We start from the raw sequence: 18,403 nt of genomic DNA, 5'->3' as shown, positions 1-18,403 counted from the left end.
GGTCCAGGGCACGGCAACCAGAACGCTCTGGTGGCATCGTGAAGAGCGGAGGAAGATGAAGATGTGAGTGTAGGATAAGGCAGGGCGGGGGGCGTTCCCTTCGCCCCCGGAGGGGCCATCTGCTCCAAGGGCTCCTCGCCAGCTAGTCCCGACCCAGTCCTCCCACTCCATCCAAGCAAAGCGGGATGACGGGAATGCACATCCCCTTGTGCCAAGCGTTTCTGATGCCTTTAAATAGCCCCCCAATAGCCCCTTAGGAAGGCATCCTGCACGGAACCAGCAGGCTGGGAGCTGGGGGGTGGCCCCCCACGACGTGGGCCTGCTCTCTGCGGGCTGGCCTGCCCTGGCTGCGGGCGCTCCCCGGGGCTGGGGGTGCGGCACCAATCCCCGGGCACGCAGAGGGAGGGACCTCGGGCCGCCTCAGAGCTGCTGCTCATCTGCGGGGCCACCTCTGGGCGCCGAGACCGAGACGTGCTCTCTCGGTGCCTCTCGCCGCTGCAGAGGGAGCACGGGCGTCTTCACGCGAGCAAACAGACGCAGAACTTGAGAGAGGCCCTGGGCCGGCTGACCTCCCCCGCAGCAACCTCTCCAAAGGACCAAGGGGCATAGGGTCCTTCTGGGGACCATTCGGGTCAAGCCCTGATGGCTCTCCCCGGTTCCAATGTTGCCCAGAGCCCAGAGCCCAGCCCCGGGCCATGCCGCTCAGGTCGGTCAGGCCCATCCCAACCCCCCGTCCGGTCTCATTCCCTCTCTCCCTCCCTCTGCCACCTCTTCTGCCGACAGGACCCCATGATTTTACCTCCCCATCAACTCCTCCTCCCTCTTCCAGCCCCTCCCATGTCTGCTGCCCGGATCCCAACCTTCTTTTGAAACCGCAGCACTTCCCCAGGGTTTCCCCTCCACGCCCGAGGCACCCACGGGCACACGTGCCCCACGCACTGACTCGTGCTCCCCCTTAGCCTTTCTGAACTTTGCCACCGCACCTGCCACGAGCGCCTGGTGTGGGACTGAGCGTGACCCCGCTCGCCTCCTCATCCAGCTGTCAGACACCGCCGAGCAGGGCCCAGAGCCGCAATCTCAGGGGTGCACAGCTTCACCCACAGCACCTGCTTGATGGGCGGATTCTGAAGCTCAGCTGCCAGCGGGGGGACCAGGAGGCGGGACGGAGGGGGGGCTCAAGGCTCCTGGAAGCAGCATGTCATAGGGGCTAAGTCCAAATCTTGGGTCTCCTGCTCGCTCGCTCCACCAGCTCTGAGCAGATCGATCCCCTGTAGCTCCGTGCCTCAGTTTCCTCCCTAACCGCCAATAAGGCCAGGATCGCGGGATGATTGAGCACTGACTTATTACGCGTCAGGGCAAGACCGACGCCTCCTGTATCCCAAGCGATTGACATGTGTTTGTGATTACTGTTGGATGATCGTGGTCCCGGGGCCCACCTGCCCCCCAGCAGAGGCAGGTCCTGGGAGGGGCCCTTCAGCCCGGGAAGGCGGAGTCCTCGGCCCCATGGCAGCTGACGGAGCTGCAGAGAAAGCCAAGGCCTCCCGGGTGGCTGCCAGCTTCCCCAGAAGGGAAGGGCCTGTTTAGCGAGTCGCCAAGGGCAAAGGGAGCCTGTGTCCTGAGCGCCCGAGGGGTAACCAGCCCCCACGGTGCTGCTCTGGGAGAGAAGCCAGGAGGCCGAACCCCTGCAGCCTCTGCCTGGGGGTCTCTGGGAGGGAAATCATTCTACCCCGGTCGTATCTCAGACTCTCTCAGACCTGCCCGAGTCTCGCATACACCCAACACGTGCACACAAACGCACCTTCAGCTTGTGCAGATTTGCTGTAGGCCAATGGGTGCTCCACGTGACGCACACTAGGCCCTGCACACCCTGTGTCCACACCCGGCTCCCACCTTCCCCACGCCCCTAGGGCTACCTGCGAGACCCCGTACCCCCCACGAACCCAGTACCTCCACACCCTCAGCTAAGTCTTGCTTTCAAAACACAGCGCTAGCCTCCTACCCAGCCCAGGGGCCCAGTTCCACTCCAGCTCTCCACGGAAGCACCCAGGGCTTACGACCTTCTTCTACCTCCCAGACCAGACCACCCCAACAGCAGCACCCCCCACCCCGGAGACCCGAAGGATGACCCCAGATCCCCTGGGTCCCAGCAGTGAGCGCATGCCAGTGCCCCTTGGGCCTGCTGGGCTGTGCTCGCTCTTGGTTTCCACACCCCCGGGGCACAAGAGCTGGCACCCGAGTCGTCCACTACGGCCCGAAATGAGAGGGCTGTGGGGGCCGCGCCCACTCCCATGGCCCTGAAGCGTGTCATTGAGATGTCTAAAATAGAGCCGACCACGGCCCAGGCCCAGGCCCAGGCCCAGGCCCAGCCCCTGGGGAGCCCTGGCCGCCTTGCCGAGGGCTGGCTGGAGCCGACGCACCGTGTACAACAGCGCCGGCAGCAAGACCTGGAACCTGCTGGAGCCAAGGCTCTCGGGGTGAACCTGCAGCCTGCAGATGGGCTGGGCTGGGCGCTCTCCCACCGGCACCCCTGCAGGCTCCCACCGGGTCCTCTTTCTCCTCCGCTGCGCGTCCCACCCTGCAACTTGCCCCTTGTCCTGCCAGAGGCCTAGATGCAGATAGAAGATGAAGAGCCCTGACCCGTCCCACGAACTCCAGGCACACCTGCTGTGCTCGCCCACCCGCGGGTGGCACCACTGGAGACAGAAACAGCTCGCCGGGCACCTTCCCAGTCTGCATCTGGGTCTCCACTGGTCAAAAGGTAGCAGAGGCCTGTGTACACTGAACGAGGCAGGACGGAAGCCTGGGGGCCATGGTTTTGTCCCCTGCCGGGAGGCCCAGTCCCCAAAAATGACATGAGGCAAGGTGTGGGAAGTGGCGTCCCTCTGAGGGCTGACCCGGTGTCCCGAGGGGCCCGCGCGGGGCCAGTGAGCTGCACCTGCCCCCAGCCCTTCCCCTGCATGAGAGGGAAGGCTGCAGGCTCTGGGGCCTTCAAGCGCTTGTGGGTAACCCACGGGGGTGTGGGAGGAGGTCAGCCAGCGGAATGAGAAACATGTGGGCCCCCCCCACCCTGCAGGCTGGCGGGCACCGGTTTCTAGGTGGCGGGGCAGAGGCCGGGTAGACCCACTGGGCCGTGCCAGGTGCGGGAGGTGACCTTCCCCGCAGGCAGGGGTGCGGTCCAGGTGGGGAGCCGACGCCCCGGGGCCAGGAATCAGGTGAACGGCTCCTCTCCCCCCCAAGTCTTACTCCAAAACGAAAGACTAATAGAAGGAAAACCAGAGGAGGGAACAAAGGGAGAAGAGATAGGATGGAATACGGCTGAGTGTCTGACCTCCAGCATAAGGGGGGGTATCCAAGGGCTCCTGGGGGCTCAGCCCATTAAGCGGCTGCCTTCGGCTCAGGTCTTGATCCGGGGGTCCTGGGCTCCAGCCCCACATCCGCTCCCTGCTCTGCGGGGAGCCTGCTTCTCCCTCTGCTCCTCCCCCTGTCACTATCTCGGTCTCTTTCTTTCAAATACATAAAGAAAATCTTTTTTTTATTAAGGGAGGGAATATCTGAAAGGCAAGCCAGCTTAACCTGTAAGGATCCAGATGGCGGGTTTGGACTCATGTGTGGAAATTCTCAGAAAGAAGACTCTCAGCCTAACAGGCTCTCCAATAACGAGCGCTTTCCAGGAAAACAAGGTAGTGAGCCCTCTGTCACTAGGAGTGTGTAAACAGAACACCCACCTGCCTCTGATGCCGTAAGAGGGATTAATTTCAGCTTTAGGTGTGGGTGGCTCAACTAGACGTTTCCACTCTGCGGTTCCGTGAGATCCCAAGGGAAGGGGGAGGGGGTCGCGCTCCCTGGCTGTACCAGGAGCCTGCAGCGTGCTGCAGAGGTGGAGCGGCCAGCAGGGTGCTGAGCCCAGTGTGGGACGCTGGGGGCTCTGCTCAGCAGGCTCCCTGCAGGACTGGCTCCCCGCTGAGCCCCAGGGGGCAACCGGCACCTTAGCCCTCAGGGTCAGAGGCCGCGGGGTGTGGGTACGTGTGCGTGGAGGGGCAGCTGCAGAGAAGCAGAAAGTCACCAGGAGAAAATACCTGGTGCTGGCAGCCTAGGCTTGGGGACAGGTCCTGGGGGGGCAGCTGTGGCCACAGCAGCAGATATGTGCGTGGGGGCGTGGAGGACAAGAGGAAGTATGAGGAAGCACCCGAGGATTCCAGGGGACTTGGTCCTGTTGCCCATTCAGGGCTTGGGGCCACCCCGACGATAAAGGGCATCTCCCTGGGCTGGTTTACACTGCAGGGAAGCGCAGAAGCTCCAGGCAGTTCCCTCCACCTGCTTCTCCCCAGAGCAGAGGAACTGCCCCCAAGACCTGCTCATGCATCCACCCCCGACTGAGATGCAGAGCCCCTGAGATGCAGAGCCCCGGTGAACAGCTTTGCTACCCAGCTTTGCTACCGCAATCTGAACAAGGAAATGGCCAAAGGATGGGGACCAGGACCGGGATGGGGCCCCCGGAAAGCACGAAGTCTTCACAGGGAAGAAAAAGTCGTGAGCAGGTGAGAAAAGAAATGTTCCCCTCAGTGCTAACCCCGAGGAAGGCAGGAGGCCTTGCAAGTGGAAGGTTCTGGGCCGTTTCTTCTCCACGTGCATGCTCACCTTCAGCCTGGGACTCCTCGAGCATCCTCCAGCGGCCCGCTGTGCCCAGGGAAGGCCAGAGGTGGGCTTGGTGCTCGCGTCCCTGTTAGGCCTCGGGGAACCCATGGGAAGGCCTGGAGAGCGGCTCTGGGCATGGAGCCTCTGACCCGAGGGTGCTGGGCGAGCCTGCACAAACCACCTGTGTCTGTCCTTTGGCCCTCAGTTCTTTTCTGGAGAACTCCTCTCTCCACCCAGACCCCCCCAGTGGTCTGAAGAAAAAGGAAGTCATTTCTTACCCCCCCCCTGGGTTCAAAGCATCCCCAACACACTCTGGAGGGTAAACCCCACCCTCACCACCCCCCTGCAACCCACATCAACCAATTGGCTTAGAAATGGATGACTTCCGTCTTCCTTCCCCTGTTCAGTTTGCTCTGAGCCTCCGGAGGGCCTGACTGTTGTCATGGCAACCCCTCCAGACACCTTCTTGAGGAAGTGGGACCAGGAATTCCAGCCACCTGGGTTCCTTTACACCCTGACCTTGAGCTGCCTTGGCTGTTCCACTTTGTCCCTTTGCCTTGAGGACTGAGGAAAGGAAGACTGAATGTGCAGGGAGGGAGGGAGTCAACAGACTGATTTCCCTTTGAGATCCTAAGGCCCAGGGCTGCTGAGGCAGGAAGAGGGTGGTCTGGGATGGCAGTATGTATTTAAATGGCCCGGGACCATTTTCAAGCCTGATGTCCTTAATCTGCAGCCCCCTCCCCATCACGACAGGTAGGGAAGAGCCATGGGAGGGTCTCTTCCATTCCCAAGGGAGGAACCTGGGTCCTAGAGGAGGTCCCTGAGCTTAGAACTTCCGGAAGGGGGACTCAGGACTGCGGCCTCCCAACCTACCCCCAGGCCCAGGTCTGCTGCCATTTCCTCCCTCGGAGCCAAACTGCCTGATGCGGACTATCGGCCTGGGTCCAAAGGCATCTGATTCCCGGGTTTGGCTCATTTTCCCCTGGGCACTCACCCTTCAGTCTTCCAAGTTTCCAGGGTTCCCCGGTGGGACCCTAGTTATTTGGCAGCTTCCAAAGTTCCAAAGGGAAGGGGGCACAGAGCCTGCCTAGACCATCTGGGTCCCAGCTGATTTCTGGGAAAGGAATGATCGAATTTCAGCTCCTCTCTTTTATTCCAGAAAGGCTCTTACTTGGAGCGGCCTCCCCCCTCCTCCCCACCTGCTCCCAGAAATGGGTCTTGGCAGCTTCTCGGTTCCGGGATGGCACCAAGGGATGTGTAACCTTTGACCCTTAGCCTCCCAGGTAGGGAACAAATACTCTGTTTTAGCCACCATCCTGAGGCACTGAGGCAGCAGCCACTCCTCCCCTCAGAAGCCACCCTGCTCTCCAGCTAAGGCTGGTCCTGACGGCCTAGGACACCTTCACGCGCTCAGAGAGACTGACCCAGCTCTGTTGTCCCCTAGCCCCCGAAAGGCTCAGTCTACCCTCCGTCCCAACTCCCACCTTCACACAGAGGAGAGATTTTTGCCTGAAGGCTCCAGCTCCCACCTCCCCGTGGTGCCAAGCACCGTCCCCCAGGTCCTACCCACACACCCCACCCCTACCTTGGTCCTTAGAGCCCCAAGCAGTCCAGCATGTGTGCCAGACCTTCCACCCCTCTCCCCCCACCAGAGGTCTTAGGCCCTCCGGCCCCCTGCAGGCTCAGCAGGTCAGGGCAGGGGCCCATGTCCAGAGACACTTGCCTCGGTCAGGCCCCTCTTGACCTGCTGACTCCCCTTTCTCCACTGGGCTCCCAAATGGAGCCAGTGACTTAGGAGCAGAAGCAGAACCAACCTGCCTTCCATGGCGAGCTCAGAGATGGCCCTAATAAAGCCCTCGATGCTTTTGACCTTGCATTTTCTGCAACTGGGAAGTGGGGGAGGGGGTGTTGTCCTCTCCTTATCTCCAAGATTCCCCGAGTGGGGCTGTGGCACAAGTGTGCATTGGGAATGACAACCGCTGAACAGGAAGCTTCTCCCCGTCTCCTGCCCTCCACCTCCACCCCAGCCAGCTCTAGGACTCTCCCGCAGGGTTTCCCAGGTGACCACCTCTTGAAGAACAGCTGCGAGGCAGCCAGGCCGTGGGGCAGTCCTGGGTCTCGCAGGTCTGGGGGGCAGCCCAGATCAGCTGGGTCGACCCAAACAAGTGAAGCCCTGACCTTGAAAAGGGAGCTGTGCCCTCTACTTTTCTGAGTCCCTAACACTCCCTTCCCCTCTCCAGAAGACAGTCAGAGACACTCAGTTCCTCTGCTCTAGCACCATCCACACCCCTTGCACATCGGCCTCTAAGTGGCTGGGGAATGTTCCTCCTGAGCCCGCCTGCCTGCCTGGTGCCTCTTCTTGCCTCACACAGGATTCAGTTATCACCTCCTTAAGCTTAAAGACCTCTGCTTGCCAGTCCTCTAGCACAGGGTCCCCTTCCATTTTCTCCACGGCCCTCCTGATGCCTGGAATTAGGTCTCCGCTGTCTCACCCCGCTGGGCTGTAGGCTCTGAGCGGGCCGCCCCCCAGCGCAGGGGTGACATTGCCCTTTGCAGCGGGAGGCCGCCCTGTCGGCTTGGGTGCCCCCAGGCCCCCACTGGTCCCTGCGGGCGCGGGGCCTTCAGGACAGGGCTCTCTGGGGCCTTCGCCTGCGTGCAGCCTCCACAGCCCCCGCAGAGCCCACGCGCGGCCTGCAGGGGAGGCTCCCCATCCACGGCTCCCAGAGGCTCCTGGCGGGTCTCCCCCAGGCTGCGGGCGGACACCGGCCCTGCCCCTCCACGCGCGCCCTCCACGCCCCTTCCCAGCCCCCCGGCAGGCCGGGCAGCCTGCTCCCCCGGGAAGCCCGGGTCCCAGCGCCTGCCACGCAGCCACGGCAACAAGTCTGCAGACCAGGGGCCCCAGCTCCGGGCCTCCCCGCCGCCCTCCGCAGCCCTGCGGCCAGGGTCCGGTGCCGGGCCGGGCTCTCCGGGGAGGGCGAGCGCAGTTCCGGGGCCCGCTCCGGGTTTTTTGCAAAGACCCTTCAGGCCTGGAGAACAATGGAGCAGCCCCGCGCTTCCTCCGCCCGAGCGAGCTTTGTTCCTCCCTTCCCGCCCGCCCGGCTTCCACCAGCCAAAGGGCAGAGGCTTCCCCGTCGACCGCGAGCCTGGAGCCTCGAGCCCCGGCGCCCGGGCGCTGCCCCCTCGGCTCTCCGCGAACGCCCGGGGGCAGGGCTTGGGCCGGCCGGGTAGGGACCTGGTCCAGATGCGCGCAGCTGCCCGGGCCGGCTCGGGGCCAGACCCCCACGCCCGGGAAACGCGAGGCGCGCTCCCGCCGGGATCCACAGAGGAAGCGGAGCCGCAGCCCTGCTCTGCTCGGGCCGAGCAGCCCCCACATCTGCTCCCCCCGTCTGTCCTCTAGATCCGGGTCTCGGTGGCCTCCCCCCAGCAGTGATGCTGGATGCTGGCTCTCCGGGCGCAGGGCGGGCGCGCCGCAGCCCCGTCTCCCTCCGCCCCAGGTCCTGCCATGTTAGGGCTCCGGGCTTCAGGATTGGGGGAGGCCGGTGCGCTCCACCGCGGGGCTCTGAGACCCGCACACCATTGTCCCGCCTCACCTCGGGCAGCGGGAGCGGGGCCTGGGCTCCTGCCCGGCGACATCTCTAAGGCGCGCTTAGCCCTGCGCCTCTGCGGGGAGGCCGGCGGCCCTGCACATCGGGGCCCAAGGCCCTCCCGACCTGACCAACGGAGCCCCCCCCGGAGGGGGAGGGGAGGGGAGGGGAGCGGAGCGGAGGGGAGCGGAGGGGAGGGGAGCGGAGGGGGTGGCTCTCCCACACCTTCCCCGCAGCTGCCCAGGGGAGAGCCCGGGGCGGGGCGGGGCGGGGCGGGGCGGCGGGACTCACCCAGCATCTGGCTGAACAGCAGCTGCTCCAGGTCTCCCAGCACCGTGACCACGAGCTCGGGGTCCACCTTGAGGAAGGCGCGCTCCTCCGGGCCCTTGGCGGCGGGCGCGGGCGCCGAGCCCTTCTGCGCCTTGGCCTTGCTGGAGAGCAGCTCGTCGTCCGACTTGCCGTCGTCGCTCACGGCCGCCTCGGGCGCCTTGCTGAGCGGCTTGACCTCGGCGTAGGGGCCGCGCGGGATGCGGCTGGGCTTCCCCAGGCCGGGCGCCAGCGGGGCCAGCGGGGTCTTGGCGCCGGCCGCCGGGCCGCCCTTGGCCTGGAAGAGCGAGTGCTCCGACCGCGACAGCGTCTTGGACATGAGCGGGGCCTCGCGGCCCTTGGCGCCCGCCCTGCCCAGGCCCTTGGGCGCCTTGGCCATGTCGTCGCTCCACTCGGGCTCGTACAGCTGCAGCTTCTTCTCCGAGTCGGTGAGGAACGAGAGGTTGGTGAGCGACTTCTGCTTGCGCAGGTTGGAGGCGGGGGGCCCGCCGGGCGCGCGGCCGTCCACGCTGCCGGACTTGAAGACCTTGAGCTCGGCCGCGCCGGCCTTGGCCCCGCCGCCGCCTCCAACGCCGCCTCCGCCGCCTCCTCCTCCGCCTCCTCCGCCTCCGCCGCCGCCGCCGGGGGCCTTGGCGCGCTTGGGCAGCATCCCTCTGCCGTCCACCGCCGCCCTGCGCCCCGCGCCCCGAGCCTCGTCCGCGCCCTCGTCCGCGCCGCCGCCGCTCAGCTCCAGCTCGGGCTGCGCGCTCTTGACGCCGCTGCCCAGCATCCTGCCCGCGAGGAGCGCATGGACGATCCGCGCGCCTGCAGGCCCGGCGGGGCGGGGGCGGGGCGGGGGCGGCGCGGGAGGGGCGGGGAGGGAGGAGGGAGGGAGGGACAGGACGGAAGGAGCCGCGAGGACGCGGCGGGGAGGGCAGGGCGCGAGGGCGCGGGGACAGAGAGCGGGGACGGAGCCGGGAAGAGGGAAGAGCGAGGCCAGCGGGGGGCGGGGAGGAGGGGCGGGGCGGGGCGGGGCGGGGAAACACGAATTAAAACGGGCGGAGCGACCCCAGGACGCGGGGGGCGGGGGCGCGGCGGGGCGCTGGGGCGCGGGTCCCGGTCCCGCCGCCCGCCTGGGTCCCCCGGGCCGAGCGCGCTCTCGGCCGCCGCCGGAGGGGAGGCTGCGGCTGCGGCTGCGGCTCGGGGCGCAGGAGGGAGGGGAGGGGCGGGGAGGGAGGGAGGGCGGAGGAGCCACCGGAGGAGGGGAGGAGTGTGCGCGCCGCGGGGAGGGGGACGCGCGCGCGTCTATTTCTGGCCCGGAGGGGGCGGTGTTTGCGGCCCGAGATCCAGGGGGGGCGGGGAGGGAGGGGGGGGGCGGGGAGGGGCGGGGCGGGGAGGGGAGGGGGGCTCCCACCAGGTCTGCGCCCCGCTCTTCACGCGGAGGCGGCACGGGTCCTGGGAGGGCACGGAGGTCGCCTGCCGCGCCCCGGGGACGGGGGGGGGGGGGGACAAGCATCCGTGGAGATGCTGCGGGGCTGCGGGGCCGGGGGAGGCCGGCAGCGGGCGGGAGGCCCCGCAACCAGGTTGCTGCTTCCCCCACCCCCACCCCAAACCGCTGCGGTTTCCCTCCTGGAGTCTCCCAGCTCCACCTCACTGCGGTCTCTGCGGCTCTCGGCTGCCCTCCAGAGGTAGGGGGCACTGCCAGGGCTCGGGCACAGGGGCCGGGACAGGCCCACTGGGGACGGGGCTCAGGGCGTGGAGCAAAGGACCAACCCTTGGGCTTCCGGCCTAGTGGACCGCGTGACCTTGTCAAAGTCATCGCACCCCTCTGGCTGGCCCTCTTCGCTGCCGGTGGTTCTAATACCAGCTTACAGGGGAAAAGGGCTTTGGAAGTCAGGTGGAGGCTTAGCGCGGGTCCCCTGCGGGCCTGACCTAAAGGGACACCGCAGAGCAATTTAAAAAGGCAACATTTTCTTAAGCTTCCTCCCCCCTCCCACCTGGACTCAGGGAAGAGAGAAGGACTGGAAGGGGTAGAGGCCCAGAGGGAGGGAGCCAGCAGCAGCCGGCCTGGGGCTGCCCCTCAGTAGAGGGCGACACTGCCCATTCTCCCACGGCCTCCCAGGTCAGTGGTGCCAAGTGGCCTGAGCAAAAGGTTCTCAGGCAAGAAAGGGGGGGGCAGGGGGAAAGCAGAGGGGACGTCTCTGGAAGCAAAGCTTGCTCCAGAAGAGGCAGGCCGCAGATGGGGAGCCACACACTGGGGACTGTAAAGCCCTAAGAACACTTTTTTTAAGTGTATGTATTTTTTTAGTGATCTCTACGCCCAACGTGGGGCTCGAACTGATGACCCTGAGATCAAGATGTGCATGCCCTTCCAACCGAGCCAGCCAGGAACTCTGCCAGAATGTGCTACCATCAGACTATCTGCCGACCCCGTCCCCAACCTCCCTCTCCCTAGCTTCCTGCCTGTCCCCTTAGAAGCTGGAGAGCCCAGCGCCCGAGTCTCGTGGCTCACCCACTCCCGTGGTGCTAATCATCACAGCCTGCCTCGTGCGAGAGGTATTTGTGTACATGTCTGTCTCCTCCACCAGCACTGCAGCTTTCTGGGTGCAGAACCGTGTCTCACAGCACCCTGCATGCAGCAGATGCTGCAACTGTGTTAGTCAAATGAATCTGGAGGCCCAAGTGCTGTACGCTCGGCCCGTACCGCCCTACATGGCTCTTGGGTCCTCCTAGCGCCCCCAGGACTCTCCCTTCCATAATCCGGGGGCTGCAGTGAGATGCCACAAAATCTGCAAGGACAGGGATGACCAAGGGGACGTGCTTCCTACCACAGCACCAGGAACACAGAGTTTTCGAGCAGGGGGGTGTGTGGTAAGAAGCACGGACCCCCGGCTGGGCCTTGGTTGACACAGAGAAACAGGGAGAGTCTCCCGCCGCCCATGTCTGGCAGGGAGTTCAAAAGAGACAACACAGATCTGGGAAGTAGCATCCTGACCCCGTGAAGAAACAATGTCACATACACCAACACTCTCTCATCAGATGGAGACACGCAGGGATGTGGATATTATCTGCAGGATGACAAGAGACACCGGACCCCAGAGCAGGGACCCTGGCTGTCTCATTCAGTGCTGCAGCCCCAGAGTCTGGCCCTTCCTTAGCAGGTGCAAGAGACGTGTGAGCGCAGGAGTGAGAGGCCGTGCTGTTGGCGGAGTAGGTGGAGGAGGTCCTGAAGGCTTCCTGGAACCCGAGCAGGATCAGTGGGGAGGGTTCAGGCCAGGAAAGCTCAGGCCAGGAGAGCAGGAAGCCGGAGGCTGCCCAGGCTCACGCCCCACCGCCTCAAAGGAGCAGAGGAAAGGGGCTGGGTGCAAGAATTTACCAGAACATCCAGGGGGCACATGCGGGCTGGCCTCGGGAGTCTGGACCTGGCACTTAGGAAACTCGGGCGGAAGCAAGGCTTGTGCTTTCAGATAGTAAAGACAAGCAGTGGAGCTCTGGTGAAAGGGACTTAGGCGGTATGGCCCCAGCACCTGCCGGGGTACAGGGAGCACCCAAGGGCTGGGGCCAGGCCTGGGATTTGCTCTCTGGGCGCTAATGAGGTCCTCGAGCTTATGCCCAAACACAAGATCCCAGCTCAAGGAAGGGACCGGGCCCATCACTGGTGCCAAGTCTCGGGGTAACCACGCCCTTCCTCCCTCACCCCACGGGTCACCTTTAATGAAACTGCAAAACAATCACTTCTTAAATCCTCATCCTTACTCAGAGGTCATTCTCTAGTTTGCAAGACACACGCCTAGTTCAATCCCATGGGAACCTCACCTTTCCTAAAAATAGCAATTTGAGAATCTGGGGATACGTGTTCTCTCATTTACCAGGTTACTGTAGCTCTTGCTTGTCCCTCTGTGCTCCTTCCCTGCATGTGAAATCAGCTCCTCTTTAGTTTAGTGGGGTTTTTTTTTTTTTTTGAGATTGTATTTATTTATTTGAGAGAGAGAACAAGCCAGGGGAGAGGGAGAGGGAGAGCCAGACTCCCGCTGAGCAGGGAGCCCGGTGTGGGGCTCGATCCCAGGACCCCGGGATCATGACCTGAGCTGAAGGTGCACACTTAACCGACTCCGCCACCCAGGCGGCCCTCAGCTCCCCGTTAGTAGACACGGGAAATAACTGGTTGCCATCTGGCTGGGAACAGTGTTTCCACTGTGGTCCACTGCCCCCAGCAAGCCTGACACGGTCTCCCCTAGGTTTATCTGGCCCCCCATCTCCTGCGGGTTTCTAGCTTTGCTCCCGTCAACCTTCAGAATTGCTACGAAGCACTACTCCACTTGTTGCTCTGTCCAGCTGCACTTCCGCGCCCCCGCGTGCCCACTCCCCCGGCACACGACGCTCCTCTCTGCCCTCCCTGGCTCCTGCGTTCCAGCCTGGCCTCTTCCCTTTCTTTACTGCCCTTTGTTCCTGCGCGCCTCCTCTCCAGGGGTATCCCGTGCCCCAAATCCCCAGGTCCCTGCCTTTCCTTCAACAAACAGCTCCTGAAATTCTACTTCCTTCAAGGAGAGAGAAATGTCCAGAAGAGAGGCGCGAGGCCCCCACCATCAACTCCCTCCCGCAGGAGGGGCCACCTGGCAGTTCATGAAATGGAAAACACCTTCCAGGGCAGCTCGGGTGGCACAGCGGTTTAGCGCCGTCTGCAGCCTGGGGTGTGATCCTGGGGACCCTGGATCGAGTCCCACATCGGGCTCCCTGCATGGAGCCTGCTTCTCCCTCTGCCTGTTCCTCTGCCTCTCTCTCTCTGTGTCTCTATGAATAAATAAATAAAATCTTAAAAAAAAAGGAAAACACCTTCCACGCTCATCCCATGAGTTAGTTCAGTGCTAATCCCCTTGAGCGCGAGTCCTCTCTCCATCCACCCGGTACTGCGCATCTTCCCACTGCCACTCTCTCTAAAGGGCTGTGCGGTGGCCATGTAGGTGTCTCTCAGCACCCTGCATGCAGCAGATGCCACAAAATCTGCAAGGACAGGGATGACCAAGAGGACGTGCTTCCTACCACAGCACCAAGAACACAGAGTTTTCAAGCAGGGGGGTGTGTGGTAAGAAGCACGTGGCCTCTTTAAAGAGTCATCTTGGCATCCTGGAACTTTCAGACACTCCCTAATGCGACCTCTCCCTCTCTCTGGTTCTTTTTTGATTCCTTTCACATCCCTTGAGTTTCCCACCATCCTCTACTGCAGTGGGAGCCTCTGCTGCCGTGGCAACAGCCATTCCAGCATCAGTCGATAAAACCAATATGTGCAGAATGTTTCCTCGAGTGATTCCTAAAAAGAGAGGGACCTGCCCTGTCACACTGTCCCCAAACCCGCCCCGAGCCCCTCCTACTCTGCCCTTTCCTCTTTCCCCAAGCCGAGGAACAGATAGAAGAACAGATAGGCCGGGGATGGTCCGATGAGAGAGATCCTATGTGGTGAGGGAGAGGCCTGGCTGGGCAGGGAGCGGGTACCGGTGACGTCAGTGCCCTGTGGAGGGCAACTGGGTCCTGCCCAGTCTCTAAAGAGGAGGCGGGGAAAGAGGCCGGCTTGGAGTCCCGAAAGAAAGCCCCCAATTCCGGGCTCCCCAGAACCACTCCTCATCCATCCCCACTCCATTTCCAAAGGCAATGGCAGTTTCTGCGATGGGGCAAGATGAGTGATTTGACCACATGTGTTGACCAAGAACTTAAAGCAATCTGAGGAATGAAGATACAGGCACACAGCCAAGGAAAGGCACGCTGTGTGATTTTACATTCTCACACCATGTGCTGGGGAACAGATGCAACCCAGGTTGTCTGGGGGGGGGGGCTGGGGAGGGTCTATGGGCTCTCCCCATTGGACTGGAGAGGGAGGAGGAGAGAAAAAGGTAGAAAGGAGAGGTGGGCTGCCCCCACCCTGTTGACCTTGAAAGGTGACTTTGGGAGAAGAGGGGATCTGAGGGAGGGGGGAGTGGGCAGGTGAATCCACACGTGGCTCCCTCAAGAGCCAAGTCAGAGCAGGAAAGAGTGAAGAGGTTTTTTGGTTTTTTTTTAACGTTTCTTTTTTTTTTTTTTTTTTTTTTAAGATTTTTTATTTATTTGTTCATGAGAGACACACAGAGAGAGGCAGAGACACAGGCAGAGGGAGAAGCAGGCTCCCTGTGGGGAGCCCAACATGGGACTTGATCCCAGGACTCCAGGATCACATCCTGGGCTGAAGGCAGGTGCTAAACCGCTCAGCCACCCGGGCTGCCCAAGAGTTTACTGGATATCTGAGCCCACGGTCCGGATCTGGAAAGCAAGAGCTGGGCACCTAGTCCCATGACTCTGCAAGCCCAGCCAACCCGCCCTGGGTGACAAGCGCCCTTTCTACGTTGGCTCCGCTCAGCTCAGATCCCTAGGATGAGGTTCTTTCATCACCTCCCTAGCAGGTTCCAATACCTATGCCTCGGTGGAAAGCCCTCCAGGATTACTCCCCACCTCCTCTGCCTTTCCTCTGCCCTGTCCTTCCCCTATGTCATTCCACCCATCAGCAGGGACTTCGTGAGCACCCAAGGCTGGGCCGGAGGCTGCCAAAGTGGCTGGGGCTCAGCAGCCTTGTCTGCATCGGACCACAGCTCCCCAGGGCTGAGCTCCAGTTCTGGGCCAGCTCCGAGGAGCGCCGAAGGACAGACACAGATTCCTGCCCTCGCGGAACTCCCGTTCCAACGGGAGACAGACAATAAATCAGAAAGAAATGGTAGCTACTAGAGTCCCCAGGAGCAAAACACGGCAGGAGGGAGCACGTGAACTGTCCGGGGGTAGGGGCTGCATCTTCAATATGGTGGCCAAAGAAGGCTTTAGTGAGAAGGTGACATTTGAGGCAAAAATCTGAAGGAAGAGAGGGGCATCTGAGGGAAGACTTCCAGGCCGAGGGAAGAGCCCAAGCAAACGCCCCGTGGGAGAGTGCGCCCGGCCCATCAGAACTGCGTGCGGATCAGCGTGGCTGGGAAGCAAGGAAGGAGCGGAGGCAGGAAATGAGGCCAGGGCATAGAGGGCCTTCTAGGTCCTTCCAAGACGTGGCCTTTCCCTCTGAGTAGGATGGAAGTCACTGGCAGGTTTGGAGTGGAGGAGTCCCATGACCCAGCTTCCCCCTTGAAGGGGTCACTTTGGCTGCCGTGCTAGGCTCATGGGCAGAAAAGTCGTGACACCCAAGGTGAACGAGGACAGTGGCTTGGAAGTGGGAGTGCTGCAAAGCGGTCCCACTTGAGTTATATTTCGAAGCCATTAGAATGTGCTGATAGACCAAGTGTGGGTGTGTGGGGTTCGTAGAAATTGAGCATTTCCCAAAGATTTGGGCCTGGACAAGTCTAAGGCTGGACTTGCCATCGATGGGTGTAGGGATGACTTTAGGAGGAGGTGGTGTTAGAGAAAGGCCTGGAGTCTTCTGTTCTCAGACCTTCCTAAGGCCAAGTGGACCTCCTCTAGGACGCCTTCCCTGACTACCCCCCCCCACACACACACACAGAGTTCGCGGTAACCACTTCAGTTATCTCTGCACATCCGGAGCCAACATTTCTCATTCACCCATTTGTGCTTCCCAAGGATGTATCTTGGGTTGGTCTACTGAGGATGGATTTTTTTCTCAAAGCCCATCTCAGCTCTCTGCACATAGTGGGCTCTCAGAAATATTTGGTGAATGACGACCAAGTAAATGAATGAATGCGTGACTCAGAACAGATGTGTGGGAGATTGTAAACAGCAGTGACCTCTCGATACCCCACGGCGAGAGACGCTGCAGCTGGTGTGCTGGAATGGGAGCCAGGCTCTGGGATGAGATCCCAGCAACATCTTTTCTTCCTTCTTTGCAGCCCTGGGCCACGGGGAGGCCAATGGACCCTCTCTTTGTCCCTTCAAGGGAAGCTCCAGTTTCTTGGGGGAATGACCTGGGGACAGATCACAACTGAGACCCAGCATGTCCAGCGGCAGGACAGGGCTTCCAAGGCTGATACCTGCTGGTCTAGAGGCCAGTGCTGACCCTCTGTGCCACCCAAGGCCTTCACCACTCTGGCTCCACCGCCTGGTAACCTTGCCCTCTCACGCTTCCTGCCTGCCCTCTGGTCCAGGCCTAATCCCACCCTTGCTCCCCGTAACCCGGATGCCCACTGCACCTGAGGTTGGCATGGGGGTCTAGGAGTACAGTCACATTAGAAGTGGCCCACAGACTCCTGGGAGTGGGGACAGAGGATTACTCCCTTGGCGATCTACAGCACCACCACTCCCTTGATAGCTCAGCCTCATGACCTTTGTCCTGGGGTCACTTCCAACAAGCCCAAGACCCCTTCAGGACTTCCCTGTCCTCAAGTCTTGGAGGTCCCAGTTCTCCTCTCGACTTGCCACGTGGCCTTAAGAGAATGCCTCCGTTCTCATGTGATGAAACGTGTTCTCATTGATCATGTAAGAAATCTGGGGGAGATGCAGAGTGGGGAATCTCTACCCCCTCTGCTCACGGCCTTAGAGCAGGGTAAGGCCTGAGGAAAACACCTCATCTAGAGTACTCTGAAGTTGCACTCATTTAAAATTAGATCCCTGTGCTCCTTGGGCTAATAAAGAGACCAGGATAAGAAGTCTTCGATGTTTCCCACATGTGTTTGGCTTGCATGTTGCCATGGCAACTGTCCCATACACATCTGCAGGGGTGTTCATTGCACACTGGGCTCCAGACGAGGTCTGCAACTCCCAGGTACGCTGCCCTTAGACTAGGACCAGCCTGGATCTGTTGTCATGGCAACCACAGGCCTGCGAGGGGGAAGGAAGTGGAGGGTAGACTGTGTGCGTGCAGCTGTGCCCGCGTGTTGGCCGCAGACCCGCACACCGCCTGTGTGCATGAATCCTGTTATATGGGCAAACCTAGAATCAAAGCTGACGTGTCCGTGCAGAGCTGATTGTTTTAAGGTCACTGAATCACAACACTAAGTGGAACCTCAAAGATAACACTCAACGTTCTGCTTTAGAGCAAAACCCACCCATTGGTAACAAATCCTATTACCTCGCTGTGGGCCAAGGAAACCCAAAAACCTGATGGGAAAAAAAACATAAGGTCCAAACCCGGTGTTGTCTGGCCACGGCTGTGATATTACTGCTGCAGAGCCTAACTTCCGAATCTGTGTTCACACGCTGGTGTGAGGAGGTCCACGAAACCAACCCTCAAATACGTGTTTCGTGTTGTGAATGTGTCCATCTGTCTGGGGAGACATATGATGCTAACCAGGTTCCGAAAGAGGTCCTTGATGCCAAAAAGTGAAAAACGACTGTAAGAATTGGGAGAAACTCTTACCCATCGGACCCAGAACCAGCTGGGGGGGGGGGGGGGACCTTCTCACTACCCTGGAGAGAAAGACGTTCTCGCTCCATGGCTAAACCCATTCTCTCAGCTGGCTCCCCTGTGCTTTATTAGAGCTTTTGCTAGGTTTTTAAAGAGACGTTAAATCTAACACAGGAAGGCCATGGACTCACATTTCATCGAATTTTAATAGAATAATCACTGGCAATTACTTAGTATATAAAAACTGCTCTGCAAATGCTAAGCATAGTCTTGGTGTGATGGGTGGGAGTCTCAAAGCATGATGAGAACGTTGCCTTTCACCCAGCCTGATTTCATCACCAGGAGCTTCCTCCTGCCTCCATGGAAACCCGGGTTCTCCGGCAGGAAGGATGCGGCGGGCTTGCTGGGTCAAGCTCCTGGCCCTGGGCTGTGCCCCCTTCCACTTCTAATGGGGCTGAGCTCTCCTCCTGCTTGGAGGCTCTCTCCTACCTCCGAGACCTCGATCATTCTCACCATAGAACACACTCACTGGCTTCTCCAGCCCTCTGTGGAGGTGGAATGATTTTCTCAAGGGAAG

General features: G+C 61.2%; 1 protein-coding gene across 7 annotated transcripts in view; it reads right to left on the bottom strand.

Moving 5' to 3' along the window:
* The window catches only part of NAV1 (neuron navigator 1), a 241,719-nt gene that overhangs the window by 138,157 nt on the left and 85,159 nt on the right, over positions 1 to 18,403 (bottom strand). For all 7 annotated transcript variants that reach the window (XM_041759000.1, XM_041759010.1, XM_041759036.1 and 4 more), the window contains exon 4: positions 8,511 to 9,350. In XM_041759000.1, the coding sequence (XP_041614934.1) occupies positions 8,511 to 9,350 (840 nt within the window). The remainder of the gene's footprint in view (positions 1 to 8,510; positions 9,351 to 18,403) is intronic.

This window comes from Vulpes lagopus, chromosome 1, assembly GCF_018345385.1.
Source record: "Vulpes lagopus strain Blue_001 chromosome 1, ASM1834538v1, whole genome shotgun sequence".
Lineage (NCBI taxonomy): Eukaryota > Metazoa > Chordata > Mammalia > Carnivora > Canidae > Vulpes > Vulpes lagopus.
The sequence above is the reverse complement of the archived record's forward strand: the minus strand, read 5'-3'. Positions and strand labels throughout refer to the sequence as shown.